This window comes from Oryzias melastigma, linkage group LG16 (assembly GCF_002922805.2).
Source record: "Oryzias melastigma strain HK-1 linkage group LG16, ASM292280v2, whole genome shotgun sequence".
NCBI lineage: Eukaryota > Metazoa > Chordata > Actinopteri > Beloniformes > Adrianichthyidae > Oryzias > Oryzias melastigma.
This window is the reverse complement of record NC_050527.1, coordinates 25,666,751-25,678,536: the sequence shown is the minus strand read 5'-3', so window position 1 is coordinate 25,678,536 and position 11,786 is coordinate 25,666,751. Positions and strand designations below refer to the sequence as shown.

General features: G+C 39.8%; 2 protein-coding genes across 3 annotated transcripts in view; both read right to left on the bottom strand.

The window, feature by feature from the left end:
- Window positions 1–529: 529 nt before the first annotated feature.
- Window positions 530–3,408, bottom strand: bola1 (bolA family member 1). 2 transcript variants are annotated; one of them, XM_024258553.2, is made up of 2 exons: window positions 3,282–3,408; window positions 530–1,092 (listed from the first exon to the last, which is right to left on the bottom strand). In XM_024258553.2, exon 2 carries the CDS (start codon window positions 1,071–1,073, stop codon window positions 621–623), a length of 453 nt encoding a protein of 150 aa, XP_024114321.1. In that variant the 5' UTR covers window positions 1,074–1,092; window positions 3,282–3,408; the 3' UTR covers window positions 530–620. The 2 variants fall into 2 exon arrangements, with proteins under 2 accessions (XP_024114321.1, XP_024114322.1); XM_024258554.1 differs by lacking the exon at window positions 3,282–3,408 and adding an exon at window positions 3,066–3,275.
- Window positions 3,409–3,915: 507 nt separating this feature from the next.
- The window catches only part of sv2a (synaptic vesicle glycoprotein 2A), a 40,779-nt gene continuing 32,908 nt past the window's right edge, over window positions 3,916–11,786 (bottom strand). The window contains exons 11-13 of the mRNA XM_024258204.2: window positions 10,715–10,921; window positions 10,464–10,623; window positions 3,916–8,189 (exon numbers count right to left, since the gene is read on the bottom strand). Coding sequence (XP_024113972.1) covers window positions 8,006–8,189; window positions 10,464–10,623; window positions 10,715–10,921 — 551 coding nt within the window. The 3' untranslated portion in view covers window positions 3,916–8,005. The remainder of the gene's footprint in view (window positions 8,190–10,463; window positions 10,624–10,714; window positions 10,922–11,786) is intronic.

Genomic DNA, 11,786 nt, shown 5'->3' with positions numbered 1-11,786 from the left:
AACTTTATATCTAAAATGTTTTGTCTTTTTATTTTTGTTTTATTCCATTATTTTCAATGCTTGAAATAAATTATTATTCGTCAAACTCAATATTTAGGATGAATGAGGTTTTTACACAAAGACTTTTTAACTTTACTTCTTTGAGTAAAACTTTGGAAAACAAATTCTTAAATGTTTTTATTAATGTTAAGTATTTGTATTAATTATAATTAGTATTTTATCAGCAGCTGTAAATATTTTAAGTTAAACCTCATTTCATTGATCACAGAAATTACTTCAAAACACAAAAAGTATAAAATTATCCAAGTTTCTTTGTTAGAAAAATGCAATTATTAAAAAAATATATATATTTTATTGGATTTTTACTTTTATGACTAGAAAGTGTTAAAAAATAAAAGAATTGTACTTGTAAGTCTGGTTCCGTTATTTCTACAAGATTGATTCAAATGTTCAAATATTTTGTTTAATAAAGTTTTCTTAAACTTTTTTATTATACCAGTCGGCTTTGAGCCCATCATTGATCAGGTGGTTTGTTGTCATATCAGTTTTTATTTACATTCACAGTCATCGATTCATTTTTCCCCCCCCTCTGTCACTGCATGTGAGTTCCAGAGAAGGTTTCACTCTCGGCCGGCCTTCAGCTTCTCCTCCACCGTGTGGTCGCCCCTGGAACCCCCCATGCACGCTGGACTCTTTGCCAGGGTGGGGCTGCTCTCCCACTGCTCCGGGGTCTTTGCCTGGATGGCCAAAGCGTGCACGCGGCTGCTGAGCTCCTCCTTGAGCGCCTCATTAACCAGGCGGTGGCGCTGAATCAAAGGTAAACCCCGGAACTGAGAGCTGACCACCAGAACGCGGAAATGAGACTCGGAGCCCGGAGGGACCGCATGCATGTGGCTCTCGTTGTGGATCTCCAAGTGGTCCGGTTTGAGGGCCTCGGTCAGTTTGGTCCGGATGGTCCGCTCGACCGGGCGGCTGGGGTCGGGGTCCATGTGCGGCCTGAAGTGAGCCAAAGGGCGGCTGGAAGAGAGGCGGGCGGAGGCGGGGCGAGCAGCGCGGAGGACACTGGCGAGCATCAGGGCGGGACACCACCTGCTGCAGAAGTGACATCAGAGCCCCGTTACATCATTAAGTAAAACAAACAAAAACAGTTTAAAAGAACAGGAAATCTAGAATAAAAAAATAATAATCAGATATTCCTTCATAAAGGGACGTTTTTTTGTCAATTTTAGACAAAACAAAAAACAAAACAAAGAACAGGAATTTTAGAAGAAAAAAGACCTTAAGAGAGTTGGAAAATAACTTTGGTCAATTTTGATCACTTTTTACTTCAAATCTGATATAAAAAGTCAAGTTTAACAAAATAAAGGAGCACTTTTCTAAAATGATACGTAAAAAAAGTTTTCTATTTTTTTTTAACAAAAAAAGCTTCTTTTAAATTAAAACATAAATTATTTAAAATAAAAAAAAATGAATCCTAAAAAGTCATTTTGTTCACATCAACCTGTGATGTTTCATTTAATAAATAATATTTGTGCAATTTAGATATTTAAAATTCATGAAATAAAAGTAAAAAATCATATAAAGAAGTTAAAATAAAAATATAGACAAAACAATGAAAAAATAGAAAAAATAGAAAATGTAAATATAAAATAGGAAGATAAAAAAACATAAACCTTTGAAAAAATGAACTTGGAGGAGACAAAATGCAATGAAGTCTCCATTTTTGCCTTTTCCCATTCTTCTCATAGTCACACACAGAAATCTTTAAATATAATTACTTATTTAGAAATAAATCTGAGATTTAAACATAAATTGTTGTTTGACTTAATTGAAAATAATGTGCAGTCTTTATTTTCTGGTTTCCTGGATCAATTTTTTATGCTAAAAATTATATTTCTGTTTTCTTATCAAAAATCTAAACATAAATGATTCAACACATCGCAAGTGACTCTTGTGAAGTCTCACGTTTTTTAACGAAACAAGCAAACAAAAAAAGTATAGAATATTCGGTGACAAAAACTACAAAACAGCAGCGATGGGATTTCTAGCTCTTTGGAGGAAGCAGAATCTTTTGGATGTTTATTCATTTAATCAGAAGAATAGATCAAATTCTGATTTCCCACCAATCATTGGGTGTGAATTATTTTTGAAATATCAATTATAGTTTCATTTAACATGTGCAGGAAAGATGTTAAATACAGTATATCACTATACAACGTTTCTATGAAGAGTGTGTTTGTGTACTGTGAATTATGCTACTAAAGCTAAATAAAGGTCTGCAACCATTTAAAAACTATTTAGTCTAGTTTCTTACTGACAAGTGAGAGCCACAAAATCTCACGACACTTTATAAAAATACACTTTATTTATGTTTTTGTGGCTGTTAAGCCCTTAATTCATAACATGAAGCTTTTAAATATTTACAATCGTTCATTTTTAAACTGTCTTAAACTTTTCAATATAAGATATATATCAATTTTGATTCATTTTACTCTGACAGCCTCTGAAACTCTGAAAGTCCCTTTCAAAATAAAATTCAGTGTTAAAAAAGAATAGAAACTATAAGTACTGCTGTGCAGCAGAAGACAAGAACATTTTTTTAACTTATTCAAATAAAAAACGATTCCAACAATAGATTTACTGTAGTCATCATTATACTTGGTCATCTGACATTTGTGCATTTTGGAGGATTAATAAATGACATGGGCCTTCTTAATTTAGTCCAGTGGTTAATAAGGAACTTATTTTACCATTCTAAAACCAACTCATTAATATTAAAATATAAACGACACAGTTTTACGATAAAATCCCTTCCTTATGCACAATTAAACACATCAGGATACTTTGAAACACAATGCTAACGTAGCTGGTGAAACCCTAGAACATTTATACTAAATACAGAAAAGGAAAACTCATAACTACAACTCAATAAAGACGACCGAGCCTCTGGGTTACGGTCTTCTCTTTAGGCACCAGAGCCTTAAGCTCTGCTTATTTGTTGAATTATAAACGTCTTTACCACGAAAACACACCAATACCAACATGAGGAAAGAAAAGAGAATTACCTTCAGAAAATTCTATTAGTTTACTAGTTAGCTTGATGTTGCTAGTAGCTAGCTGTTAGCTTGTTTCAACACAAACGTTACGTTACGTAATGATGTCAAAACTGATGACACGTTTATCTGCTCCTTAAATTTGAAACGTAACTTACTATATACACAACTTTAGCTTAAATCTGGTCATTTTACAATGTCGTTATTACAAAACGTGGATTTATTTACCTCTACAGCCTTCTTCTTGTATCGATGATCGGCCTGCTAATAACCTTCATGCACTCTATCGCCACCTGCTGACCAGGGGTGGAACTGGAGACCGATCAGCATAAAACTCATAACTCTGATTGTTCATTTAATTTTATGATTATAGAGCTTAAAGGTAATAAAAATATGTTCAGATTAAAGAGGTTCAGGTCAAAACTGTAAACTTATTCCATTTAATTTATCTCATGTAGATTATTTGACATGTAAGGGATAAACAGTATCAGAAAATGGATGAGTTTTCCTTTTTTTGTGTGTATTATTTGGTTGAAAGTTTGTTATTTTTGAATTAAGTGGTTTCTCTTACTGTCTTCAAGCATACAGTGCAACCACCAGCAACATTTAAAAGGCATATTGGTTTTATAACCAGCAGTTTTTGTAGCTACAGACAATTTTGTTTGAGTTTTACTTGAAAATCATTGGAATAAAAAGGCACATTTATATCTTTACAGAAATTACTTCTTGGATGTTTTCAAAAATGACTATCCCCAGATGAAGATCAGATTTTGCTTGTTGTTTTTGACACAACTCAGCAGTCCTAAAATCAAACCTGAATGAAGGTGACATTATTTTCTCTAATGAAATAAACAAAACAGACTTTCTGTTTTCACTTGTTTATTTTTCATGGTTCTTTGTCATGATGCATTGAGATTCCAGAGGGTCACAGAACCCCGTCAAAAGAAACATCCCACACACCTTTAAACACAACCCATGTGTTCACATTGAGTCTAACTATGATTCATAACCGTTTTAACATTGAGGGTTTTTTCTTGTTTTTTTTTGCTTAAAACTCATTCTCATTTACAAAACACACAAAAATCAAAGACAACATACAGCGTTGTTCATTTACACATCTCTTTATAGCTTTTTTAAATATGATTCCACGGTTTCTATACTTACAAACAATCAACTAGAGTTTCTACGGCACAGTACAGTGACAAAGTATTATTTTTCATTTTTTTGTATTTGATGGCGATGCAGTTTTCATTGACAGAAGATCGGGGTGTCATCAGAGTTACACGCAAATGTCGGCTGCGGAGTGAACGCCATAACAACAAGCTCCGGCCACCAGCATTCTCAGAAAAGACAAATATGGAGACACTTATTGCTTTTCCTGCAAGAAACCCTGTAACATAAGCAGATATGTATCTAAAGTGATCATTCTGACTCCAAACCACCTTTTTCTTTGTCATTATAGGGAACAATGGACAATATACATCAATGAATTCTACTAACATGTACATTTCTTCATATTTATGAATCCAGTGTGTATTTTTGTGTGTGCTTTTTAGGGGAGATCTGATAAATAGTGACTTCTGCAGCCACAAGTAAAAGTTTTTCCCAAAGATTTTGGCAAAAACTGACATTAATGTTGAAACGATCTGGGAAATGGAAGCTTATTAGATATATTATAGCTATTTTATTTACACATATTTATACCTATAATAGAATTTATGGAGTGAAGTCTAAAACCAGGACTTACAAAATATTTGGCAACCAGTAAAGAGCGGTGGTGCTCATGGCACACAAATGAAACGAGTTTGGGTGCAAAAGTAAAGACCGTGTCCTAAGAGTTGTTGTGGCTGCTGTGCTTTCGTTGATGATTCTTGGAGGTCTTCCACAGCTGTGCATGTTCTACGATGTGCAGTTAGTGCATTGTTTATCGAGCCAACTGGAATCTAAATATGGCTGCTATCCTACAAAAATGGCAGTTTGGACAAAAATACTTTCTTTTCTCAAAGAAAATCAAATCATTTCCCGACTGGAGGAATGTGGCTGTGACTCTGACCCTGTACTTTTATTATTACCTGTGTGGAACAAACGACAATCAGCCCTCAGCAGAGACCTTTTTTAGAGGGAAATTTCCAATGAGCACATAATAACCTCCTTTATAAGCCTGAACAATGTCTAAAGCAGAGGTGAGGTCATTGATCAACAATAGCAGCTTCCAGAAGGTACCAGGTCCATAGCAACCATTGACATTTTTTCATGTCTGGAAATGATGAACATGCGTGGCGAATTTCGTGTATCTATTTGAAAATATTTTTTATGGTTTTCCTAAGCAACGGATGTTTCTCCATTCCACGCCCACATAATACACCCTGTAATGTTAAAGGTCAAGGGAATGTGTTCACCTTGGGACAGGCTTTAATCCTATGTGGTCGTGTGTTGATTTTTTTGTTTGTTTGTTTTAGGTCATCAAACATGTAACATAAAGCTATTTCAGATCCACCATAAATGTTTGATGGAATTTGGACCTCTTGTCCCTTTAGGTCAGGATGGCTTAAGGACGAGTATGTAGCTGTAAGTAGGCCTATCACATTCTCATCGCCAAGTCGTCACATACTGACGTTTGGTTAAGGACCCCTCCGCGTACCTTTTTGATGGGTGGGAGTCCCCAATTGGTCGTTTTTTTAAGTGCTGGCTGTTTGTAAAATCGAAGGGGCCGCAACCCTCGGGTCGCAGTACTGGACACGTACCGGTGTACGCGGTGCCAGCTGCAGTACTGCACAGGGACTGGCCCTCAGGACTCAGCCGGTATCGGTACCCTAACCTGATACCGGACATGGTACCCGGCGCGAACCGGGCCGAGACGCAAACCAATATCAGGTTAGGGTGCCAGTACTGGGTCAGGCTCAATACCGGGTTAGGGTTTCGGTACTACCCAGTCATAATAGTTTACAAGCTTTAAAAACATATTTTGGTTGAAGAATTTATTTCCAGAATACCCAGTACCGGTATCATAACTGGGGTACCCTAACCCAGGGTACCGGTACCGACTGGTACTGGGTCTGGCCCGATACCGGGTTTGGGTACCAGTAATAGGTGAGGCCTGATACCGCCACCCTAAATCCAGTACTGGCACCCTAACCCATTACCAGTATTAATACCGGTACCCTAACCGGTAACCCTAACCTGGTACCAGTCCCCTAACCCGGTACTGGTTCATGCCCGGGGCTGGTTCACATTGGATGCCCCGTCAGAAGCAGTATGGGCGGTGTTAAGGTATCGGTACTGGGTTAGGGATGCGGACCGGAACGGGTGCCTTAACACAATACTGATATCAGGCCCGTACTGCATCTGGTACTGAGTCGGGCCCGATACCGATTCCCTAACCCAGTACCAGTACTAGGTTCTTTATTACAGACTTGAGGTCCATTTGCCACAAAGACACAACATAAAAAAGTACCAGGTTAGAGTACCGGTTCCGGTCCGCGTTCCAGCTCTGGACCTGTGTTTTAATGGGAACAGTCAGCCAGTCAAAAAGTGATGCGGAGGGTCCTTTAACCAACATGTGAGGACTTTGGAGTGAGAATGTGTTGAAAGGACACGTATGTTGGTGTAAGTGTGTCAAAAGTTCTTTTAATGATTTGGTTAAAGGGATTTAAATGTGACACAAAAACATGGGAGTTTCTGAAACGCATGAAAGAACGTGACGAAGAAACAGAAGAACTTCAGTTTTTTTGCTCTTTTGGTTGCTAATTTGACGCAGGAATCCTTTAGTTAGTTCATCTGCTGTGCTGAAAGTCTGTGTTCCACCACTATAGTTTGACTTACATGTATGTTCGGGTTATGAACGAGTTTATTCCAGGATCGTGGGTCTATAGATGGACAGATTTCAAGTTGAAATAGAAAATAAACGTCCAGTTTGCTCTCTAATAAAAAAAGATAAGTGGAAGTATTGCACTAAGAAGCTTGGACACTAAACATCAGTTCACACTGATGTTTTCAGGGAATTTCACACAACTTTTCCAAGCACAGACAAATAAAACACCTACGTTGATGCATTTTTGCTTCACTCGTTTGTGACAGGTCCTGACTTTTTTTGAGAACAGTTCTTTGTTCTTCCTTCCACGGAGGACAAAAACAGCAGAACTTTCATTAAAAGTCTAATATGTGGCAAATACTCCCAGTATTCAGGTACGTACAGTACAGACTGAGACACATGCATAACACCCTCATAAACATACAAAAGACACACACACTGCAGTCTTTAAGGATAGGAAATAGGCTTGTCACACAACTGGGACACACGGCGTGGCTGGAATGATGAGCGACTGTGACGATAAAAACACTTCCGTCCAAATGTTCACGGCTTTGTGCTTTACACGGACACACACACACGCACAAACACACACCCAGCTTCATCCCCGGCTCGTTCACACCACAACACACCGAAGCAAAACCTGGAAGTTTCTATAGTCTAGAAAATGGCAGTTAATCTGAAAACACCAACACAAGACCTTCAGGAGAGAGAATGACGATGGGAGCGTCCAGGTTTTAACCTCAAAAATGCTTCAAATCGAGCCGGACGTTGTTGCATTTTTGAGTCCAACGATGGTTTCAAAGACGGGACAGAAATGGAAGTGGAACACAGAGAACTCTGCAAAAATGGCTAGTGGTCATTGGGATGAGTCTTTTTGCATGGCTCTCTATCAGGAGCTCCGCTGCACCGACCCCCCCGCCGCATCGTTACAATGAGAAGGACAACATCTACTGCTGGCATGATGTCAAAAACCTTAAATTCGCCAGATTTGAGTTGGAATTTATCTTAATATTGAGCGCGTTAATGCAGACTTTGGGGAGTTTAGAGGCCAGGATTTGGAGGGCTCTTGGGCTTTTCATTCACAGTGTGGCAAAAGCTCGTCTTGCCCCCCCCCCTCCCCTGCAAAGATGATGGTGTCGCACTATTGCAGCACCTGACCCCGCGTCTCTGGTAGTTTGAGGGCCAGGAAACTGCCCGCCGCCAGCGCCCCCGAGGCGAACAGGATGGGCACGGCTTTGGTGATGCCAACAAACGAGGTGAAGATGCTGATGCCCAGAACAGCCGCCAGTTTGCAGAGAGCGTTGAGGAAGCCGAAGGCTGTGGTTCTGCAGGAGGAAGACGAGACAGAAAGTCACTCTCAGCAGGATGAAAGGAAAAGTTGAATTATTGAAGCTTTGGCACGATTTAAACCAGAGATAGACAAACTCTTCGACTCATGGGTCACTGAGGATTCTAAGATTTGACAGAAGGGTCACATATCAGGACCATATATGTGGAGTGTTTTAAGAGAATGAAAAAACATGTAATCTGGACCAAAATAAGCTTTAATTTAGTTTGTAACGCATCACCGGCCAGTTCTCCTTTCTCCACTACAATTCTGAAGCATTCACTTGCAGACAAAGAGATCCATGAATGTCTTCATTTTCCTCACCATCCGGCTCTAAACTGTCCAACTGTAAGGCTCCAATATTGCTCCCCCTTGTTTGGCTACGCTAATGTTAACTTGGGCTCGTGAGGTGCTGGGGTCTGTTTCAAGAAGCAGGTTTTGTTGGAACTCTGAGTTCATGAACTCTAAATTTAGGAAAACTCTGAGTTTCTGGTTTAAAAAGAAAAAGAAAGTGGGTGAAACCAAACCCGTTTCATGAAGCGAGATTCGCTGATCTCAGCATCAATCACTATGGCAACTGAGTCTGAAAAGAGTATGAAAAATGGTAATTTATTCAATTACGGAGATTACTCGTTAAATTACTGACAGATCAAAAACCATTCCTTACTTACCAAGTGACAGAATGACCTTCTTGACATGATTTAGTTCTTATCCTGAATTGAAATGATTCAAATGTAGATGTACGCATGAACTCTGCAGATATTTTCTCTCTCTTTTTTACCGCGGCAGCCGTGTTGCTTTTTTGATAAAATGTGTTTTTAGTCGACAGATGCTTAAAGGAACACATCAATTTCTGTCTGCGTCAAATATTGGTGTTTGTTCCCGTTGCCATGGTGAATCGTGCCGTCTTTGATCAGGGCTTTTCATAGTCGCGACGCTCGCACCTGATTCTGAGTCTAACAACTCAAAGTTGATTGAATCAACTCTTTTCAGCTGTTCTGAGACCGAAAACTCTGAGTTTGCGAATTTTGAGTCCGTAGATTCTGAGTTCAGGTTCGAACTCTAAATTTGTTAAACCTGCTTCTTGAAACAGGCTCCTGTAAGCTAGCAGGAGAGAGTGTAAACAGAGCACTGATGGGAAATTAGCAACACTAATTTCTAACCTAACAGTTCCACCACAACTCAGAGGCAGATTTCGTATGAGCTCCTGCTGCTCTGCAGAAAATATGTCTTAAAAAAGACAAATATATATATATAAGTTTACAAACTGCTTACAAACGTACCTTTCTCCTCTCCTCTTTTAATTCCCTTCTATGTCAGGGCTGCCTAAACCTGGATCAAGATCTACCACCCTGACAGTTTTACAGATCCCTGTATGCTGCTTTCTGCTGGTTTGTTGACTGGTGTCTCCTCGACTGAACACACCTGATCCAGGTAATCTGCACCAATAAGTGCAGGGACAGCTGGAAAACAGGCAGAGGATGGATCTAAAGGACCAAGGTTGGGCCGATCTGCTGTAGTTTACCAGCACCGGTGTTGGTCGTTCTTAACCCCGCCCACGACCGATCACGTCTAAAAGTTCTGTTCATGATTCACATGATTTGACACAACCCTGAGCATTACCCAGTCAAATCTATTGATATCACTATTATAGATTCCAATAGTCCAAAACAATCAGTAGCTGTGGCCACACTGTTACCTAGAACTTAATACATTCTAGAAAACAGGTTTTATGTTTGATCACTAAAACTAAATGATCTGCAGCTCCATTGATTTCTAACAGTAGCATCAGTCTTTAATGGAAGAAAATGATTCAACTTACTATTAATTTTTTTGTGTTGAAGTGTGTGACAGCATTTTATTTCTTCTAAATTTGAAACGTGAACACTGAAATGATTTTTCATTACAAACTTTTCTTTCAGCCAGGATTTTTGGAGGAAGTAGAACTCAAAGTAACCACTGGGTGGCAGCATTTCTCCCCAAATCAAAACGAGATGCTGCACAGATTTTACTGCTATGAGGTTTATTTTAATGCTTTACGTTTTCTGACCTTTATATCTTCAGTTATTAATTCCCAATGAAAATAAAACATAAAAAAACAGGTGGTTTAAAATAGCAGACGGAAATGGTCCACAGCAGAAGCTGCAGCAATGATTTCACTCCACAATGTCATCCGTGGCCCCAAGCAGCCAATCCCACTCGGGCCGCCCTGGTGACATCATCTAACACGTGAATCAGCAAGTTTAAAGGAGTCTGGGCTCGATTTACCCACCTCTTGTCAGACGGGTAGAGCTCCACGGTCAGCACGTCCAGAGAGTTCCAGGAGGCGATGCTGATTCCACCAAACAGGCAGAGCAGAGCGATCATGGCGGACTCGCTGTTGCCAAAAGACAGGAAGAAACAGCTGACGCAGGAGATGACGCTGGAGCCGGCTGCAGACAAACGAGGAACAAAAAAAGCTCCTGTTGTCACCTGAGAAAATGCTATTTTACAGACAAAAAACCAAATGTCTCCCCATCATACCTAACATCCTCAAGCGTCCGATCTTGTCCATGAGCAGCGCAGACACAATGTTACCCGGCAACACCGCCAAGGTGCCCAGGAAGCTGACGAAGTAAACCATGTAGGCGTTGTTTTCATCACTGACGTCGCTCAGCAGGCAGCCCTCTTTGTTGTGCAGGAAGGTGCTGTTGATCAGCCTACTGTTGATCAACCTGTACTTAAAAAGATCTGGAGAAAAGAGGAACGCGATTAAACTTCTGTCAGGAAGAGACGACGAGGAACACTTCAGGAGGAAGTCCTGTCAGCCAAGAAACTCACAAGAACATGATGAGTTTGTTGAAGATATCAAAACTTCTGTTCAGTTCAGAAAGAAAAACTGTTTCTCCAAGCAAAACATTCACAAAAATCTTCTTTTCTTCTCATTTCATGTTCAGGTCTTTGATAAAAATAACATTTAATTGATTTTCTTTAAAACTGATTCATGGATTTTCCTTTAGTGGAGAACTGGTATCGTTTATGATATTTCAATATCCATCCTGATCCTTCAGCAGCTGAAGGTCATCCATTCATAGAACTAACCCCCCCTGTCTGTGTTTGAAGGCCTCAGACATTCGACTGCACACAGACGAGAGTTTATTCACCTACAAACACCTGCAGGACTGTCAGTCAGCACAGCTGTGGACAGATTGTGTAGCTTTACTTTCCTGCGCCGCGTGGGAGCGCCGGTCAGGTGTTTGAGGTGGGGGCGGAGTCAGAGCAGAGATCAGCAACATGTTCTGTTGTGTGTTGAGTGTTTTACTTCCATCTTACTGCTGCAGTTAAAAGCTGTTCTTTGCCGACTTTCAGCCAGCTTTGAGTCTGAACAGGCGGCCATGAATGCAAACATGCGTCTAATTGTTTTTGCTCAGAAGGAAATCCTGGCAGGAGCTGATACCTGATGGGGACGTGTACAAAATGCAAACCAGTCTGCCTGATTAATCCAAGCTAAACCGGCGTTTATTTCAAATATTTAACCAAGTAAGGCTCGGGTTTCTATGAAAAACGTAGAATGATGTTCATATTGAGGAGCCTGGAAGATGCTCTCTGGTTGCTA